The sequence below is a fragment of the Pygocentrus nattereri genome, chromosome 4, assembly GCF_015220715.1.
Source record: "Pygocentrus nattereri isolate fPygNat1 chromosome 4, fPygNat1.pri, whole genome shotgun sequence".
NCBI classification, from domain to species: Eukaryota; Metazoa; Chordata; class Actinopteri; order Characiformes; family Serrasalmidae; genus Pygocentrus; species Pygocentrus nattereri.
Genome location: NC_051214.1, coordinates 40,716,007 through 40,737,598, shown reverse-complemented (window position 1 = coordinate 40,737,598; position 21,592 = coordinate 40,716,007). Strand labels below are relative to the sequence as shown.

Here is a 21,592-nt window from a genome sequence, read left to right as displayed (position 1 = left end):
CTAAATTTTTATTAGTCAGACTATCTTTCTGCAAATGCTCAATGTATTCTGATTGAGACGCCAGAATTCTAGATATGTAGTTGTCCCTTTCTGTCTTTAAAATGAGGCCTTAATGTAATCATCTTCATAAACAACTCCATCACTAGTGCTTTTATCTGTGAACATCGCAAAAAAATGGCTATCACCTCCAGAACATTCATCACAACCAGTGGAGAATATTCTCAGAATGACTGCAGTTCAAAATCTGTCTACCAGCAGATGCCTGCTGTAACAATGTATTTACAGTAAAGCACACTTGTGCATGCTCAGCAACAAGCTGGCTTTTCCAATATAATCCAAACAAAATGAATGTCGGTAAACTTTATACTTATAAAACAGAAAAAAGAATGTAATAAAATTAGCACCAATATAGACAAACATATTAAAAAAGTACTAGGTAAAATAATTCAAAGAAGCTTTACATTTAGCAAAAGTGACTGGGTAACTTTTGTAAAAGTGACTCTTTGTAAGCCTTTTCTAATAATATGCAACCAAATGAACTATTTTAATTAGTCATTAAAAATAAAAAAAAACTTGGCACTGGAGGACTGGCAAAGCACAAGGACTTACAAAAAATATCTCTGGCCATCCTCAATACACAAAACAGAATTCTTAAAACATGGCAAACAACGCTAAAATACCCTTCAGATGACACCAGCCATGTTCTTAAAAAGCAGACACAGCTGTTTACAGCAGGAGAACAGTAATGAGCTAACTGAGCCTAGAAGGCCTTATTCTTCGGAATGAGTTTAGAGTCTGATTTCATTCTGTCGTCATTACTTCGTCAGTAGTTGCAGTGCAAATTGCCATGTGCATTGCCTCTGGTAGTCAAGAGATGAAGTGCTTCATGTAGTGCTCTGTTCGTCTCAGTGATGAAAGATAATACAGACTCTACACTCTATCCTCAAACCCTCTCTTTCCCTCCTGGCTGCTCGGAGGCTGTGGTGCTAGTAAACACACAGGTCTGGAAATTTCATCTCATATACTGGAACAGAGCGACTCTGTGTTTGACCATAGCCTGCTGTGATGGTCCCAGATGGACTTGGTGGGGGCCTGCAGAGATGACAAGAGAGCCAAGAGAATCAGACATTTATATGGATGATTTAATAAAGTGGACAGTTATTATTTTACCACAGTGTACTGTTAACAACCTGCATTGCTAAGCCAAAGAATTATTTATTGCCATAATTATTAACAATAAATGCAGTTATTTATTGACCTTTCATTTTTGTGTCTTTCATTATTGTATTTCGTTATTATGCCTAACAATACCTCATGTTAAGCATATTGCTTCAGCAAATACTATCATCCAATTTGACAAATAAAAGGAAGAACCTGAGATTTAGAACAAATCTTCAAAGGTTTTTGCAGGTGCGCTGTGTGATATAATCAAGCAGTTAACAAGTTCTGTGACATAAAAATGCTAAGCAAACCTAGTTGACCTTAATTTTGGCTCCAAATGGCAAGAGAAAAAGATTTATGTGACTGAATTAAAGTTCATTATTGGGGCACAGACGGTAGAAACTTCAAACACAAAGACTGCTCAGCTGGCTAGTGTTTCAATAGGAACAGTGACTAAAGTGACTTCTGTATTTAGATCTGTGGGAAAGACATCAGTAAACAGAGTTGGAAATTGTGGTCGAAAGCACACGTTCGACGATCATGATGCTGATGAAGTGCCAAAAAAAAAAAAAAAAAAAAAACACAGAAGAGCAACTGTTCTTCAGGTGACTGAGAATGTCAATGTAGGACATGATGGGACTCAGCAAGAACAGTCTATCCACAACTACACAGAGAGGGACATTATAGTTCTGTGGTGCAAAAGCCACAGGGACTGGTCTGCAGAGATGAGGAAAAAAGTGACACGGTCAGACGACTCATCCTTCGTCATATTTTCTGCTTTTGCTAAAGTAGGTCCACTTTTCTCTTTAGAGGGAAGGGTCACTGCAATTAATGTAAAGTCATTACGATTGATCATCTTTATCCTATTACATGACATTTTTTCTTCATTCTATTTGTCTGTTCAGTACGTTACATGCCATGCAAGTGTGCATTTGCCATGACATATTCTTCATACATCTAACAAACTGGGCAAAAAAAAAAGCAATTCTAATGGTACAAATAGTAGTGGTCTCTTTTAGCATGACAATGCTAAAAGATCTTTCTTTCTCAATCTTTCTCAGGTCATCTTCGATGTGCATAGAAATAATATAAATCATATGCTATGACCTTTGGAGTTGTCAGAACTCTAGTCTATTCCAAAGGGGCATGAAAATTGTTATGTTATGGGAGCGTGTGGTGGCCCACATCATACTAAGACACTGTTGTTCCTTGGTCAACCATCTGTATACTTGCATATGATCAAATAACATGACGGTAAAACCCACCTGATTGTGATTTCGAAGATTTGACTGAGTTTGCTCTGCAGCATTGTAGCCTGAGGAAAACAAAACTACATTAGTTCTGGACTGGAACACATTTACCTGAATACAGGAGTATGCGTCCAAAAAGCACACTTACTCTGGCACCACAATGGGCAGCTATCTCCTCAAATGGAGCCTTTTGGAACTTCTCCACCACCTGTCTCCTCCGCTCTCTCTCCTGCTCCTCCATCCCCACACTGTCCACTGTAGAACACAGGCAAACAGAAGCAGGCTTAGCGTTCCCACACACACACTAAACTGAAGAGGTGGATATAATGGCCTAAACTCTTACTTCAGAGAAATAATGACTTAAGGAGTACATAAAAACAACTTGAGTAAATGTAAAGAAGTATCAGGTGCAAATCAAAAACTGCCCAAGAATTCCTTATAGAAATGCAGTGGAACTTCTTAGTACATTCTGCATCTATCAAACATTGAGCTATTTGTAGCATCTATGAATGAAGTTTGTTAGGTGCTGTACTCCTTTGTGAATCACTTAGGCCTAAAATCTGAACTGGGCTGGTATCTTGTAGGCACTCACCTATGGCATTCTTAAGCGCCTCAAATGTGATTTCCTCAGCTGGTGTTCTCTGTAGGAGAGGGTAATACCACAACATTAGTTAGGCAGTGAGTGAAAGAGTGAGACAGATTATTTTGTGTATGATTATCATACCTCCTCTTTCTCAGGACTGTTTCTGGACTCCACCTCCACCTGCAGGGAGATTGTTTCTCCAACACTCTTTCTCTTTGACAGCCGGTCTTCATCTGAAGAAAAAGGACAACACAAACTTCAACTGGCTCCAAAACTGGCTCAACTGCTTTCTCATGCAAAAAAAAAAAATTACTGAGGAATCTAAAACTATAACAGTAATTAAAAAGGCACAACAGATTCTCTTTTTTACAAAAAATTGCTGAAACTAAGTACCAGTTGAATCAGATTTATCTTCTGGAAAAAACTAGGCCTTACTAAGCATTTACAAGAGATATTCTCAACTGAAGTAAGTCACATAAGATGGCTGTCTAAAGTCATCATACTCGAACCTCTCAAACACTATTCTTTGCAACCAACCACGTCAAAACCTGCAATTATTTTATTCATTTTATTTCATAACTTACAATGTAAATTTGTAAAAAATTAGACAGTTTAAAAAGGAATTGTAATCTAGTACATACCTAGCTAGCAACTTGTTTTAATGTTAACTGTGGGCTACATGTGGCTGCTGTCAGCATCATGTGACCTGTTTTACTTTGCTTTACATTATATTGTGCTACCAAATATGTAATATTTCAGACAGGATTTCATAACAAATCAAATTGGATCCATTATTTTTTTCCTGTTACCATAACAATACTATATCTGCCATCTGCCAATACATATATGTCATTTCTAGCAGCCAATTAATCTGTGTGATACTTTAAGCAGAGTTTTCAATTATACAACCAGCCATGTAGAAACCTGCCCACAGCTCGTGCTAACATGGCTCAGCTGTGATTTGCAATTTCCAAGTAAGGGGCTTATACCTGTAAACTGAGGTATATAAGGTGTGGTCAGTCTCTCCGTGTTATAGCCACTGCCTCCCAGCACTTCGGTGATTTTAGCCTGCTGGAACAATATTTCTGCTTCTGGCTTCTCCAGGATTTCAGGGATCCTGCCACATGAACACAAGAGACAAAAATAAAAAGAAAGACACGCATCTTATTGTCACCACTAATAGCAAGATTGTGTCCTTCATAAACGATGGTCCAAAGGCAGTGCTCTCACTAAAATGCAATGACAAATGGCATGAAGACTGAGTTAACCTTCACCTATAGTTCTAGACATAGTTTTATTTACCTGTTTTTCCGTAGATCAATACCTTCATTCATGACTCATGACTCACAATTATTTTTTTCTGAGATGAACTAGTGACGTATGGACCATGGATCTCTGTAATGGTTGCAACTATTCTGATAAAACAGTAATATGCACACACATGTGAACATGCATATCTCAATGTTCTTATAGTATACAGCCATGTTTCCATGACTGGGTATAAAAAGAGCATCCCAGAGAGGCTGAGCTCCAGAAGTAAAGATGGGAAGGAGCTCACTACTGTGAAAGACTGCAGGCAAATGTAAAACATTAAAGAACTTTGGGATGTCATCATCTACGGTACATAACTCATAAAACCAATATGACTGGCCATGATTTTTGAGCCCTCAGGTGATGCATAAAAACAGACATGATTCTATTGTTGAAATCACTGCATGGGCTCAGGAGCACTTCCCGAAAACCACTGTCTGTGAACACAGTTTGGTGCTGCATTAACAAATGCAAGTTAAAACTCATCTATGCAAAGAAGAAACCATAAATAAACAGGACAAAGAAACATTTCCACTTTCTCGGGGCCTAGGCTCATTTAGGATGGACTGATGCAAAGTGGAAAAGTGAATTCTTGGAAATCTTCCAGGTTAAACAGCAGAGGGACAACTTGGTTTGCTTTAGTGCAAATGGCAAGGGTGAGTGAACTGGCCAGCAGTTTAGAATGGTTGCACCTTGAAAACATTTGGTAGATTATGAAATGAAAAGTACAAGAAAGGAGACCCTGAAATGTTTAAATCCTGTGTCAAGTAAGGATGGGAAAATGTGCTGTTAAAAGAAGAGGTGATGCAACACAGTGGTAAACATGCCCCCGTCCCAACTTGTTTGAAACATGTTGCTGGCATCAATTCAGAATTCACAACTCAGAATCATTCAGAATGGGCATATCCATCCATCTATCCATCCATTTTCTAAGCCGCTTCTCCATCAGGGTCGCGAGGGGTGCTGGAGCCTATCCCAGCAGTCATCGGGCAGAAGGCAGGATAGAATGGGCATATATTTTCCAAAAAACAATAAAATATGTCAAAACGTATTTCAATTAACTATAATGTTTAAATGATTTGCACATCATTACTTTCAATTTTTATTTACATTTTGCACAGCATCTCAACTTTTTTGGAAATGGGGTTGTACTAAGACTAAATCTTAGTTCCAGTTAACTAAAACAAATACAGAAATGACATTTATTTTAACCAAAAAATTAATCTCCACACTGCCAAGACCTGTCCCATACTATTCAAAGAATGCATAAAAGGGTTGGGAAGGTGACCATGGTCTGCTAGTTCTTTAAAGGTGTCATATCTTACAATTTGACATAATGTATTCTTTTCCACTAACAATGTTCTGGTCATAATTAATTTTTACATGACTGTTTTCCAACCTCTCTTTATGCATTAGATTTAAACAGGCTGTGTTACTGTGTCTTTAAGTCTGACATATGTAAATAACCTCTGTTCTGATTGGCCGCCCTGTAAGGATTCAAAGGTGTCTGATAGGACTTACTTAGGATTTTCAATGAAGACATCCTCAGGCAAGAGAAACGGGGACTTCTTTTGCCTCATCTCTATCACCTGTAAGCAACAGCAAATACATCAACTGTTATGACGAAATAAGTGCACTATTGATCACATAGATGCACACAGTCCAGAAAGGTGCTGTGTTCTTTTGTAGCACTGACCTCATGGACGTGCTGGCAGAAGGTGGGCACAGTGGTGAGTTGGCAGATGAGGTTGAGGTAGGCAGCGGAGAGGGCGTGTACAGCACAGCGGTTGTACACACGCAATGTCTCCTCACTGGCAAGAGCCAAATCCTGCACAAAAAGAACAGAACTATAACCATGGGTTTAATTTTCCAGTATGTATGTGTAATATATTTGCATATATATCTTAAGTGATAATTTTTTAATCCCACAAACGGGGAAATTCCACCTCCACATTTAACCCATCCGTGAAGTGAAACACCACATACACACTAGTGAATACACACACTAAGGGGCAGTGAGCACACTCGCCCACACTCGCCTCGTCACAGGGCCAGTTCCCTAACCTCCAGCCCACGACTGCCCTTTTGTAACATTTACATTAGGGATGCAATGGTGACTATTGTGGGACAACATTTTTCATATACATATATGTTGATAGATTACCCTTCATGAAGTACAGAGACTGTACAATGTTAGGCCTAAATCTAGATTAACATCACATTACAGAAAAGTTTAACACTTCATACATTTACAAATGCTTTAAAATGAATACCACGATGACATTTTAGCCCATAAAGCCTGCATCAGTGGGCACATTTAGTGTTTTCCACAGAATTGAAATATACTGGTTGATGTGTCACTAGGGATACTGGGGGTCATTTACAAGACTATGTATGGGTGTCAGTTACAGACAAATATTAATAACACCAAGAAGGTGGGCACAGTGTTGGCAAATATGGCTCTGTTTATCTGCACATCGAATTTTCCTAGGTTTCCTGGAGAACCAACTCAGTGCCTGTTCGTAGGGGAAATTATGTCCCATCGGTATGAAAATTATGTAGAGATTAGCTGCCAAGAGGTCCTTTTTTTAACCTGTCCCTCAGGTCAGTTTTATCCTTAAAAGCAAATACATGGCTTTAGCTTTATTAAAACACAATTAAATACTGCATGCACAAAGGATGATTTAGAGACGTTTCTAAAGCTTTTGGCTCAGAACAACTCACTACAGCCTACGTTATTTACAAGCAAGCATGTCCTCTGTCAGAGAAAGTGTTTTTGGGAAAAAAAAAAAAAAAAAGAAAATTCCTATATGATTCTGATATCATTATACATCCCTAATTTTGAAATAAAATTTTTGCTAAAACGGAATATGAAATCGTTATGGTCCCTGCTCTTAGAGATAGCTGATTCTTGCAATTTTATTATATGTTACCCACAGGGAGACCAGATAGTGTTACAAACAGCTGAGGTCAGCTTTACTGGTCAGTAAAGCAAAGTAACTTTACCATAGATGTGACGCATGATTTCAGCAAAAGTGACGATTCATGCAATTGAGGTGAGGTCAGGGGGAGTTCACGTTGTATTTATTCCGAAATCAGTAGGGGGGGTGGGGGGGGGGGTGGGGGGGGACGACTTTGCTTTTTGCTCTTTCTCTCAGCAGACAAAAACCGCCTCCCCCACTGGAAACAATTAGGAAAGAGCACAAAAAACTCATGCACTTCTAAATATTATTCACCACCACCACCCAATATGACTTCTTAGCGATTCAGGCAGGCATAATAACTTGTCTCACTGACCTGCAGGGCCAGAGCCAGGCGGATAAGGTCCACCACCACCTCTTCGTTTGCAAGCTCCATGCTGATGAGAGCGAGGAGTGAGTAGAGCATCTCAAAGTGTGGCTGCACACTGCTCTGCTCCTTACACGACAGGTAGATGTGCCTGTACAGCTGCTGAGCATGCTGCAAAGAACCACAAAAAAAAACAGCATTCACATTTGCCCTTACAGAGCAAAACCTTATGTGATTTACTTAAACTACAAAAATGAAGTATATTCAAATCAAATGACTGACTCAAAAATGTCATTTTTGAAAGAAAATAGAGAGAAAAGGGAGTACCTTCTTCATGAAGAGGTTGTCTTGACGGGAGCACTTCTCCATTTTGAGTTTGAGCACAGAAATGTCTGGGATGATGCTACAGAAGGGCAGAGGAAACTACTTCAGTCCTACTACACTAAATTCACTGATCTGCTTATTTTAATAGAACCCTCTTTTAAGTACACTCTCAACATCATTCTGCTGTGATTGTTTCTTCTCAAACTGAGTATTATTTATATCTTCACTGTTGCTCATACAAACCTGATGGTGGAGAACTTGGGGAGGTTGTCATGGCGATCAATGAGGCTGACAAGGATTTCAAGGACAAGCAGGCGGATGTGTGCGTCCTCCAGTAGGGCGAAGGACAGCAGTGGGTCCAGGAATGAGCTGGGTAGAGCAGTCAACATGTTTGTGCTCTGGAAGCCACTCGTCACCTATAGACAGAGAAGGAATGTAAGGCCTTTTACTGAATTCTTGGAATAATTCAAGAAAGACCTCCTTAACCCTATTTAAACTGGATTAATGTAAGTGGAGGAGGTCCTGTTAATAATCTGTGTGACTATCCAATTTCTACAGAATAAAGTATCTGCGTAATTCCCCTCCAAATTTCTACAGAGTGAAAGGTAATAGTCCAGATATTCACATCAGTGTTGTACGACAGGCTACACTCGATAACAATAACAACACACCACATGGCTGTGTCTATCAATAGGCTTAATAAAATTATTAAGATGAACTGTAATAACTACAAACATACACTGAAGATTCATTATAACTGTCAGACTAAAAACTATGCACACTGCAGATTCATCCTGGATTATCAGCACTCCACAATTATTACTGTCAGACTGTAAAAACTACATTTTTCAAAATTAAAATCAGTGCAAAAGTTTTATTGTCAGACTATAAGAACTACATACACTAGAACACAAGAGGGAGTGTGTCAGCACAAATAACATCACAACTATGATTCAATCACAGCCAAAGATGAGTGCTAAAGATCATCACAGCCATTTTTTGGTTTACTGATGACAGTACATGACCTTCAGTGTTTTATTGCTTTTATACAATAGTTTTGCAAAATAAATAAAAACTTTAAGCAAAGAAGCCTCAAACAGTTAATCAAATGTGCTTTAATATTCGGGCAATTCCCTAAAAAAAAAGCAGCATTCTTTAGTTTTTTAGGTAGCAAAGTAATGTTGGTTGCATATCTGACATCTGCTGGATATTCAATATTGATTTCTCATCAAATGATCACTCTTGAGAAGACCAAATGCAATCAAATATATTTTTTAAAAATGTCATTAAAATTTGCTGAACACAATTTAGAAGTGCAGATTACTGGCACATTTGGCAGAGACTGTCTAACAAGTGCATAGTATGTAATAAAGGACGTAGCTTTGTCTTAAGCCTATTACAAATCCCAGTTAAAGGAAGACACTCTTTATTACAACTCAGCTCAGCTTTTTCAAAATATCAGTACTAGCTAGATTAACCCGAATGTCATTTTGTTTCATCCACTCTTTAAAGCATTCCATAGCATCCTGAATTCTGTTGGTTTCTGGCTAATTCCAGTGTGTTTAGTTGTTCCTTCAGAGCTGCCTAAGTTTGCTTAGGGACAATCACATGTTTGACTTAACAGATTGTAGGTCAAATATTGCAGAAATGATCCTAGATATTATTTTTAATTAATTTAGCGACAAAGAAGGCATTGCTTAGCAAGTGGTGCTCTGTGCTGTTGGAACTAACTACTGTATAAGATGGACTGAAGTTGCTCTACAATCATTTTGGTCAGACTAAAAACTACACACTGCCAGATTCATAGAGGGCTGATACCACGGATAATGTCAATTAGGGCTTTAAGTGTTATCTATTTTGAACCTCCTTGATGAGTTCTGTTGTCACATATTTTAATTGTGTCTTTGTAATGAAAGACTAGAGATACAGTACCTGTCTCAGAGATTTCAACAGCATGACTTGGATCATCCTGTCAGTTTCAGACCTGAAAAACAGAGTTTTTACATTGACATCTTCCAATAATCAGTGAACACCGGTGCACTGGCAAGGTTTTTTTTTTTTTTTTTTTTTTAATATACCCAACACATAAAATATAATTTCTCTCAAACGCAAACAGCACAAAATCATCTTTTTAATTATATTTATCTATACATCAAAGGTCATCAAATGTGGCCTGTTGAACTAGATCAAATGTCTGTATTTGATGACCTTTGATCTATAGCATATTCCCAAACTAGTAAGAGAGACAATAATTTTACTTGTTATAGAAGTTTACAGACTTCTACTAATGGTGAAGTTACTAAGCTCTGCTTTGCTATTGTTGTATAATATTAATACATAACTATACATTTAGAACGGTTTTCATTGAGGGCTGGAGTGAACACATTTCTCCACACAGCTGATTCAACTCATCGTTTAATTGCTGAGTTTAGTAGATGTACCAGCAGGGAAAACACCAAACTGCACGGGACTTTGGCCCTTCAGAACCAATAATGAATTCCACTGTTCTAAACATTTGTGGATGCTCCAAAGTCTGTAGTACCTACCCAGAGCCTGAGGGTGGTGGCATTAGGTGCATGCCTGGAATCGGAATCTTCCCCATAATGAAGAGCATGACCTCCGAGCGCTGGTACGTAGGCAGAGTGTTGGCAAAGGACCCTAAAGGTACAAACAGTCAGAGAAAAAGCACAGTTACAAAACAGGATCCAGTAGGGTAATAGACACATTCTCTGACACACTGACAACCACTACCACACATACACTCACCTATGGTCTTGATGACAGCTTCCTGGAGCTGCCTCTCTTCATGCTCTTTGATGGTCCTGGTGCCCATGGTAGTGCAGTCATAAGAACCGGTGAGCGCGTAGTCCACACTGAGCTTCAGCTGCCTGAGCAGTGTGTTAAACACCTCCAGCACAGTGGGGCCTACACACACACACACACACACACAGGTCAATCAATATTCATCAAACAATAAAATATCAGGAACTGCTGTTTTACTGTTTGTGCCCACATGAAATAATAACAGCAAAGATATTGTACTGTATAGCAATTAATGTTTCATCATTACAAAACATTTACACAGAAAACTCAACACCTAAATATGATATAAAACATTTCAGTATTTTCAGTGTCCCCCTCCCATTGCCTTTATTACACCTTCCATTCTTTTCAGGAGAATTACTTTTGATTTTCAAAGAAATCTGCATGGATATTTTTTTGCACACTTCAAAAGTTCAGTCTTAATTGTTGGTTTGCATTTTCTGCTTCTCCCAATCTAATAAATCCTAAATGCATCGAGTGATGTTGAAGTCTGGACACTGGTGTGGTCAGCACATTGTTCTGAGAACACCAGCAGCATCTTTGTTTGATTTGCACATCTTCTTTTCTTTCTTTTTTTTTTTTCCTTTTCTCAGTAAGGGCTTCTTTACCTTCCTTACGCATGATCTTGTATCTAATAAAAATGAATAACTTAACATTTAATGGCTGTTGACTAGAAATCAATTGAAGTATAGATGGTCTCTGACTTCTGAGCAGTACTGTAGGCTTTATATTTCACTTGCTGTTGCGCTTTTAATGTTACTTTACACATTTTTACAAAGTTTAATTTTGACTATATTACTTGTTAAAGTGTGCATGGTAAAGGGGCAAGCACTTCATACATAACATTACAAAAATTATATTTCAATATTTTCTGAATTACAGAATTCATATATACTAAACTAGCTGATGACTTTCAAGGGGGGTTGAATACTAAAGGACTGTATGTAACAACAAAAAAAAATAATCATGTATTCATAAAATAAATGACTCAACAAAAGTCTAAAGAAGAGTGGATGAAGTTGGATGTCAATGGTCATGCTTCCCTCTAGTGGACAAGCAGTGGCAGTTACAAAAGGAATGGAGAAAAACAGAGTTTTCGTTCTACATTCTGCAGGAAGCAGCTCAGTAAATACATAAGCATGATTAAGGATTATAAATGACAATTGTACAGTGTGAGGGAAATGCAACAGATACAGGTCTGCAGATTCAGTTTTTCAGACTTTTTCCTCATTAATGGGTTTCCATTCAAAAGTTTTGCAAATTTTAATGTAATTTCTGGAAAGTTGGTAAAAGAAAATGAGAATCACAATTTTTTTCCAACAACAACTGCTTTGCACAAATTTACTTGTGGCACACAGGGGTGAGGTTCTCTCTTGAGCAGTTTTGACAGCCGTGTGTCAACTGTGTATGGTTGTAGCCCTAAATAGTTCAGAAACACCAGGCATAGCAAGTAGTTGTCCATTTAATGAGGGCTGAAGCTGCTGTCCCACTTTTTTGCCACCTACTGAACCCCTGGTATATCAATGCATCAAACAGTTTTGATAGTATGTAGTGACAAACACAGGACTTTCATTTACCCTATGCCAACAGTTAAAAAACTAATAACAATTACTGAAATGTGCAAATGCAACATTCTAGACAAACCTGTCAAGTCAGAATGCTTTACAGTGGTGGTGATAGGAACCAGATGTCAGTTTAATGCCTCTAAAAGCTGACTAACAGAAAATTAGTGCTTAAAATTGTTAGAAATACGCTGCCTAGTGCCTGAGATGTTGTTTAATGATAGTATTTTTAGATAGGCTTTTGGCCTAAAACATTTTTAACTCCTTAATGAGTCACAGGCCTGCCAGCAGGCCCAAAGTTTTATTACACACTCCTACAATCTAAGAAAAGATCCATTAGTTTGCAATGAAGTCCCTGTAATTACTGAATAATAAGCCTTTATATGAAATAAACCTGAACTGGTAAGGGATTAATTAATTAACTGAGAGATGCGTGGAGGGTGTTGTAAAGCAACTCAGGTAACAGGCAAATAAAACATTTTTTTCAAATTGAATACTATTTTACCATATTCAGCTTTACATATAAAAGCTCAGAAGACGTGTGTAGGTTCACAGGTAGTTTAAAATAGTAAATAATATGGCTATACTTGTGTTGTAAACATTGTAACTCTGGTTCCAATGACCAACATTGTAAAGAAAGCTCAGTTAGAAAGTTCTATTATAATGAACCCTTTCACATCAGACCACTCTAACTTACCATGCACATAATGAACGACTAAATTAGGCAGAAAGTAAGCACATCCCTGCAGCAAGAAAGAAATTCCCCTCACAAAACAACTCCTGCAATGCCTTTCCTCAACAAGCGTGCTAACAAATTCATTACAAGGAACATTCTTGTCTCCGTCAGCGAACGGGATTATGTATATAATGTGTAAATTTTTTTCACTGAATGACGTTCTATGGGGATAGGAGTGGTTATGTTCAAATTAGCTTTAAAAATTTTTAAGCAGTTCATATCTAGAATGTCTAGGCCAAATGTGACAAACAACCATTTTTGAACTTACCAACAGAGCCGCTTGCTGCTATAGCAGCCGCCTCCAAGAGAACTTCCACTATCCCAGCACGCACTGTGGCTGATGTCTTACTGTTAGCATCCAGGTGACCCAAGAGCTGCTGGATAACTAGGTGAGAGTGCTGTGACTGGAGAAAGAGAAAAAGAAAGAATATCAGACTGTGTGAACATTAAGTCTTGTGTGTTTCATGCATTCATTTACCCAACACAGTGTGACCTTCAGATAAAATGGGAGGGGTCATAAAAAATTTCAGGATCATAATTATGTTTTTCTGACACATGTAAGCACCAGAATGCGGAAGTGGCAAATCTAATATAAAGACCTTTTTTGGCAGAAAGGCACCTCACCTGAATAGAATACATGATGATCTTAAAGCAGCGCACTGCAAATGATTTTCCCTCCCACAGACAGTGATTATCAAGGTGCCTAGAGGAAAAGTAGATGGAGCAAGAAAGCGAGAAATAAGCAAAGCAGCAGCAAACTAGGAAAAAACCTGATATAAGAAGAACTTGGTGACAAACTCTTTCCAACAGCATAAAACAGAACTACAAAGCCCAACAACACTGACATATCTACACTTGAAAAGACAGACAGCTGTGGATACAGCAGCACCAGGTTAAACGCTGATGATTAAATGCAGAGGCTAAGGTCTAAGGAGTGAATGGTTCACTGATGCAGATGGTTTCTTACATAAGCACTGGGGTGACAGCATTCTTGATGTTGCCATAGGCAGCACGGCCGAGCAGCTCCCGAAAACAGCGCTCTGTGAGCTCAGCTGGACTTTCCTTCTCCTTCTCGCTGGCCTGCAGCGGGGAGGGAGAGCGGCTGCACACACACACACAAACAAAAGAAAAAGAAAACTTGGACTTTCAGGTCAATTGCAAATTAGATTAGATTAGATACTGAATTAGAGTGTTGGCATCATAAAACCTTTGTTATAACGTTTTATGACTGGAGGAATACACAACACTGGAAAAAAGGGGATATATTGATAGTTATAACTGTACTATTTAAATGCTAAGACAGAATTGGGTGCTTAACTAAAGCTTTCCAATAATTAAAGTCTTCCAGTGCAGGTTCCACAGTGTGTGTTCAGACTGCATTACATTTGGTGCATGTATGACAAACTGCAGAGGGTCTCGCAGGTTCTGTCATCATTTATTAATCACGCTATTCTGGTTCCTGCTCACACCTTGACATCCTGTGCTCACACTGCTTCCTTTAAACAGCTGTGTAACGCTGGATTTGCTGGCAGTTTTTAGCTAAAGCTCTCTAAAAGTGCTACAGCAGTTACTTGCACAAGCTCTGTAGTTTGAGAATTCTGTTATGCTGTCATGAGTCTGTATTAGTAGTATAACACAAAGCCACTATGTGTATCTATAGCTGTATATTTGCTTAAAACAACTGAAACAATGTCTGCAATTCAATTTCAATATAGTATCAAAAAATGGAGTAACTGAAAATTTTAGTAACTGAGTAATTTATCAATTATTTTATTGACTGATCGATCAGTTTCTTAAAAAAAATACCAAACTAAAAAATTGACTTAACTGGACAACGACACCTAAAATATAAACAGAGCAATAAAGCATTAAAAAGGAATTTTAAAAACACATTTTAAACCATATCACTGTAAAACTAAAAAATGTTTCCCCTGTAAAAAAGTGTCTCTCATAGCATCGAAAACACTGTCAATTAGTGATGGGTGATATGGCAAAAGTACCATATTATGACACAATACATGGCCGAAAGTATGACCATCACACCCATATGAGCTTACTGGACATCACATTCCAAAATCATCCATCCATCTTCTAAGCCACTTATAAGGATAAGTGGGTTGTGGAGGGTCTTGGAGCCTATCCCAGCGTTCACTGGGCAGAAGACAGGAAACACCTGAACAGGCGCTAATACTGAGTTGGACCACCTTTGGCTTTAACAGCCTCCACAGCTTTCTGGGAAGACTCTGGAATCTGTGGAAATTTGTGCCTATTTAGTCAAATGAGCATTTGTGAGGTCAGGCACCGATGCTGAAAAAGAAGGCCTGGCTCGCAACTGACATTCCAGTTCATTCCAAAGGTGTTCAATGGTGTTGATGTCAGGGTTCTGTTCTCCAGGGCCCCTAGAGTTGCTCCATACCAAACTCATCAAACCATGTCTTTATGGAGCTTGCTTTGTGCGCAGGGGAACAGTCATGCTGGAACAAGAAAGGAATTTCCACAGTTGGAAGCGTTTAATTGTCTATAATGTCTTATTTTGCTCTAGCATTAATGTTACCGCTCACTGGCAGGTTCTAAGGCCAAACCCTGAAAAACAACCCTAGACCATTATACCTCCTCCATCAGACTTTACTGCTGGCTCCATGCATTCTGGTAGGTAGACTTCTGCTGGCATATGTCAAAAAGATTGCACCCTACGACAGTAGTAGATTAAAAAATACTGAGCTCTTCAGTATGACTTATTTTACTTTTACTGCTGCTTCCACTAAACTATTGTTTGTCTATGTGCTTGATTTCATATTTTTACTTTATAATGCATGTGGCTGAAACACCTGAACTCAATGATTAGGAGTAATGTCCACATACTTTTAGCCTTATAGTGTACTTTGACATTTTCACAATACACAAAAAATATCACAATACTTTTACAACAGACTAACAATACCATATTTAAAAACGGCAACCAAAAATTCTTGCTAAAATATTTTCACATACTGTACTAAAATTCAATTAAAAATTATCCTTACTTTGTAACGAGTACGTTTGTTAGCATTCTTTGAGTACTGACAATATCCACAATATGCCCGGAAAGTGTACTATCACAATAAAAATGAATTACAATAACAATGAAATATTGCTGTATTTCCCACTTCTACCATCAAAGATAAAAACTAAGCATTTGGGTACATCCTAGTGAACTGTCAACTGAAATAAGTAGCTGTAGAAAAACAAAATATAGTCTAAAATGTTCTCATCAAAAGACACGTAATAGAATGAACTCTCACTTTTGTCCTCTGCTTCCATGATAACTGGATGAGGTAAGCTGGATTAATAACAACCTGCCACTTGCAGTAAGAGCCAATTTGCACATACCAAAGAGCAGATAGGAGTAATTAACGTTTCTTCCAGTACCATAATTATGCCTGTCTAGGGTCACATCAACAGGGAATTGCAGCAGAAGAAAAAAGAGAGGAGGAGAAACCATGCCTGATTACCAGCAAACTTCTTTAGACCACTCCATCAGTTCTGAATCACTGGAGGACTGACCGCACCTACAGACAGATTCCTGCTTTCCGTGTATACTTCAGAAATATATAACTATTTAACTAGAAGTAAGGGTGGGAGGTATACAAGTTTAAAAGTTAATACTTACTAGTACTAGCCACAAAAATATACTGATAACAAATACTGTTCCTGTATAAAATACCAGTTTATCTGAGTATTACATGTTCTATCAATTCTATTCAATCCATCTCTGTTAATGTGTGCGAGCAGGTTCCACTTGGTTTCCGGTTTCAATATCATGCCCGTGCAGACATCTAGTGCATTTGGAAGCAGATGGTAATACATGTCAAGATGGTAGAACAAGTGTCAGCACTGCCAGCTTAGCTTTGCTGTGTGAAGATACTGATCTGACAGTGCTGTCATTTAAAACATAAATTTACCTCTAATGTCAGTAAATTTGCAAGGACATGATGGATCAGTAAACAAGATTGGAGCTATTTAGCAGCTTGAATGATCCTCCAAATTATGGACCAGGGAATTCCAAGGAAGGTGGTTTAAATGTTACATTTATCAAAACATAGTTCCATAAATGAGGTTAGTCTGGTATTTAAGTTTCTGTAGATGCAGAGGACTTATATGACTTATAAAGTGGGAGTGTGGAAAAGCAATAGGTGGAAGTTCTCACCTCTCTGTGCCTTCTCCAGATTGCAGGTTGAAGAGCAGCGAGGGAACAATTTTATCCATGTGCTGAGGGTCCCAGATATTAGCCTGCAGTTCATCGTTGACCGTCTTCCTCACTACACCCTGTAGTCCTTTTATACCAGCCATACGGATCCTGAGACAAGGAGAATTTTATACTTACACATATACACACACGGGACATGTCAATGATCAGACAAAGTAATGCAGATTCAGCTTCATTAACTAGTAAGCAAGTAAATAACTGTCTCCCCCAGGACTTACGACTGAAAATGACTAAAGCTGGCCTTTGCAATACTGAAACTGTGATATTCAAATAAGCAATAAACTAAACACTGTATGTTTTATAGTGTGCTGTGAGCATCCTGGCCAATTACAGATGTTTTCTGGGTCTTTGGATAAACCAAAGCATTTGCATCATCCAACACAAAATTTTGGTTAAAAATACTGCTGTTCGATTTTTAAAGGCATATTGCAACTCCAATATGAAAGCAACACACATGTAACATGGTACTGTGTCCATGTTATGCGGTTCTAGTTTCAATCCTCTTCATAGCTGTCTATCTATTCTTATGGGTGGGAGAAGAAAAAAAATAAATAAATCAACACATGGTATCACAATACTTGTGTTCAATACATATATATCATGTATATCAATACAGTGATGTCTAATGTCTAAATGTCTAATTGTTGGGAGTTTTTTTCCCCCACTGTTGTTTCCAACTATTTTGTTTTGCTTTACTAAAAACAGACTTAAGTGAGACCAGCAGTGAAACATGTGATTAGTTTAGAAACCAATCCCCTATAACAGGGCCTGGCAGAATCATTCCTGGGAGAAAAATGTAGTGTTTTTAAAATTAAATTCTAGTATACTTTAAAGCTTACATGCCGGGGTAATTCCTGTGGATTTACTTAGTTCATTGAGGTCAACAACTATGCAACTTTAAGTCATGTCCAAATATTTTATTTTTATCTATGATTCCGATTTATTTATTTAAAATATGTATCAAGGTTAAAAGGTCACTGTGTGCTAATTTTGGCAGACATCTCCCTTAGAGACCTTTTATCCATCATAATTAGAGAATGTTCTAAAAACTCTGCCCATAATTTGTGGTCTGCTGGTTCCATAAGGCACATGGTGCTTGGACTCCTATGATTGACATGCTTTGTAATCTGCTGGCAGTCATAGTCGTCATAGCAATTAAAACAATCAACTGAATCCACTGTGTTCTACATATACTTCAGATCAAAACTGAAGGTTAGTAGATTGCAGTGAATGCTAACAATGACACTTTACACCCGCTAACATTTTTGTGACCACCTTTTGAAAGCTATAAAAAGAAAAAAAATCTTGTAAAATAACCAAATTAACCTTATTTTCCAAAAGTAAAACTGCATGAATCACATTAATAACGTATTCAGTGTTCAAAACAGTGATATTTTCCAAAAGGTGATGAGACTGCATGTAATAAAACTGAGAAATCTGCAGTCAAAGGTAAAACAGAATTTTACAGCATATCTTAAGTCTTTAAAAATTTTGATTGAATCGCATTATAAATCATATCATGAGTCCTCTTGTGACTCCTAGCCCTGAAACGCTCTGTATGTTCAGCTGGATGTGTATAGTGGACTCCAGTTTCTCACTTGGTGCGGACGTCTGGATCCTCAAAGCTGGAGTGGCACATCTCACTAAATCGTGACACAAAGAAATCGTAACTACGGTGATATGAGGGAGTGTCTTCCTCGATGTTGGCAAACTTCACAAACTGCAAACAGAAACCAAGAGGGGAAAAAAAGAAAGGGACATAGAGAGAAGAATAACGTCAAACTGATCAACAGAAAGTTATTTAAAACTTGATATTTCTCTAAATGGAAGGGAAATGGTTTCTCCCTATGAACACCCAGCATGTCATCATTAATGAAAAATGCCAGCGATTAAACTTTAATGTATTGACCTTCTCTTTCAAATTATGCCAATTATAGACCCACCAGTTCCCCCTGATAGCTAATTAGTGAAGATGATTAATATTCAATTAACTAGCACTGTAAGATACATCCTATTAAACCGATTCAGCAAAGAATATTTGGGTACAAATGTACAGCATCAAAAAAGGAAACCATGAACTAAAGCAATTACAATTTTGATAATAACCTACTAACAACTCAGAGTTCATGTTAAACAGGAAAGAACTACAAACTACCACTGCTCTACATTATTCAACAAACATTATATAGTTTTTGATCAATGGCTCAGATAAACACAAGACTGATCAATTTAAGACAAATTTCATTTGCAGTCCAAGAACACAAAATTACATGCTTTTAGAAGTATTAGATGTAATCAGTAAAGAAATTTAATTGCGGCCACTATAGACCAATGTGTCTGGCCTGTTTAATTCATCAGTGAATAATGATATACAAGCACTCAACTCATAATTCATTTATGTCTTTAAAGATACAAAGTATAATTAACATGTGTTAGTAAACATTGTCTGTTTTCTTGCTAAAGAATATAAAGTTATATGAAAAATACGTTTATATATGTTTCATATGACAAATGGCCAAAAGCTTCAGTTTGAGGTCAATCAAGGCAAAGCTTCATAAAATAAATCAAGTAAGCAATCTTGGAAGTCATGCCAATTAGAAAATAGACAGACAACTAATCTTAGGACAGCAAAAATATGGTCTTTCTTTCAGCCTGTGTTTCTGAATAAAGACCACTGTGTCTTTTGACAGTACAGATTGCATGTGTCGTTTGTGCATGTGTGTGTAATTAAACACATTTCTATTGTTGGGTCTTGATACAGTAAAACATTTAACAAATGAAGTAGTAATTCCACTGATGTTCAAGGTTGAAACACTTATTAAGAATGGTTTGATGTAAACTGTGGCATTCTAGAGGAGTGTACTGAATTATTCATAGTGGTGGTGATAGGAATCCAACATCTTAAGTATAGTGGTAAACAGTTTTATTTTGGGGAAATTTCTCCCTGTACTTGTCTTTTACGACAAAACTGTTGGGGTCATTTTGCCCTATTACCCATGGATATTTCTGGAGTAACAGGGGAGCAGTACTTACAGAGTTGGTCCCCAGTATCTGCAGGTTGGGCTTGTCAGACTCCAGTAATTTGCGCACCATCTTCAGGAAACTCTCCACAAACAGGTTAATGCTCTGACAGTGACACGCCATCAGTAGCTGGTCCAGAGCCTCCATAGCAATGCACACATATCTGACAACACACAAACACACACACACGCAATAGAGACTGAAATAAGATGGGCAATTTTAAAACAGACCAAATGCATCAGATAAGATTCAGAGAATTCTCATACCCATATCTGTGTCTAGCTACATCGCGGGACAGTCTCTCAGACAGGTAAGCTCCTATTCGGTCCAGTTTCTCTGGGGCTGACAAAGCATAGAATGTCAGCTTCTCCATATTGGCCTTCACCAGGCCATCCTGCAGAAAAATATACACAGTATTAACTGTAGGTAATTACAGAATAACCAAAGATCTAGCAGTTTACCGAAGGAAGTCCAAGAAAATGTGCATTTATTAGTCTAGCAGTCAAGCACTGAGCACTGTACTATACAAAGAACAGTGATCATAACCTACAAAACTTGGAAAATTGGAACTGAAGTTGTTTGTGGGATACCTTGTTTTCTATGACTACATATAAGAAACACCATGTTCACTACAGAAAATCTTTTGATTTGTTGCACTGGTGTAACAACAAAAGGCAACTAATGTGTGAAGTATATTGCTATTCATAAACAAATATGTTTTCAGCTTTAATAAATCATCACTGACAGAATAAAACCTGCAAAAACATCAGTTTTATGGTCAGTTTATTTATTTGTTTGTTTATTTATTTATTTATTAAGGCAACTGGTCTTTCGTCAATGTCATGACGAAAGGATCAACTTAAAGTAAATGTTTTTTCCTTCTTTTTCAAAGTTACAGTTTTGGTTACAAAGTTTCATTTAGCAAGCATCAAAATGCAAAGACGTTTAAAGGGTCCAAATCATTGAAAACCTAATCATTGACTTAAATGTGCAAATATCAATCACAGGAGGATGGGTTCCCCTTTGGTTCCTCCCAAAGTTTCTTTTTCTCGCTGTTAGGGTTTTTTTTCCCCCTTGTCACCATCATCTTTGGCTTGCTCAAATAAACTTTGACCAATTACCAATGTTTCAATGTACCATTCACCCTCCAGTTCACACAGTTCATATATAGAAAATAATCAGCAAAAATAGTCTATTCTGTATTTATTGTTTTTGTGAGGTCATTTATCTGCAATTAAACTTAGAACAATTTAGCCCAACCCATTCAAACGCAAGTTATAAGGTGTA

General features: G+C 37.7%; 1 protein-coding gene across 5 annotated transcripts in view; it reads right to left on the bottom strand.

Annotated features, from left to right (window-relative positions):
* Positions 1-986: 986 nt before the first annotated feature.
* efr3bb (EFR3 homolog Bb (S. cerevisiae)) overlaps positions 987-21,592 on the bottom strand; it is a 46,140-nt gene continuing 25,534 nt past the window's right edge. For all 5 annotated transcript variants that reach the window (XM_017692533.2, XM_037538167.1, XM_017692532.2 and 2 more), the window contains 21 exons: positions 20,572-20,699; positions 20,318-20,468; positions 18,883-19,004; positions 17,225-17,374; positions 14,006-14,140; positions 13,663-13,741; positions 13,307-13,442; positions 10,684-10,842; positions 10,464-10,575; positions 9,850-9,901; positions 8,161-8,333; positions 7,921-7,996; positions 7,603-7,764; positions 6,002-6,133; positions 5,827-5,894; positions 3,984-4,111; positions 3,136-3,227; positions 3,004-3,052; positions 2,560-2,666; positions 2,427-2,476; positions 987-1,092 (listed from right to left, as the gene is read on the bottom strand). In XM_017692533.2, coding sequence (XP_017548022.1) covers positions 987-1,092; positions 2,427-2,476; positions 2,560-2,666; positions 3,004-3,052; positions 3,136-3,227; positions 3,984-4,111; positions 5,827-5,894; positions 6,002-6,133; positions 7,603-7,764; positions 7,921-7,996; positions 8,161-8,333; positions 9,850-9,901; positions 10,464-10,575; positions 10,684-10,842; positions 13,307-13,442; positions 13,663-13,741; positions 14,006-14,140; positions 17,225-17,374; positions 18,883-19,004; positions 20,318-20,468; positions 20,572-20,699 — 2,367 coding nt within the window. The remainder of the gene's footprint in view (positions 1,093-2,426; positions 2,477-2,559; positions 2,667-3,003; positions 3,053-3,135; positions 3,228-3,983; positions 4,112-5,826; positions 5,895-6,001; positions 6,134-7,602; positions 7,765-7,920; positions 7,997-8,160; positions 8,334-9,849; positions 9,902-10,463; positions 10,576-10,683; positions 10,843-13,306; positions 13,443-13,662; positions 13,742-14,005; positions 14,141-17,224; positions 17,375-18,882; positions 19,005-20,317; positions 20,469-20,571; positions 20,700-21,592) is intronic.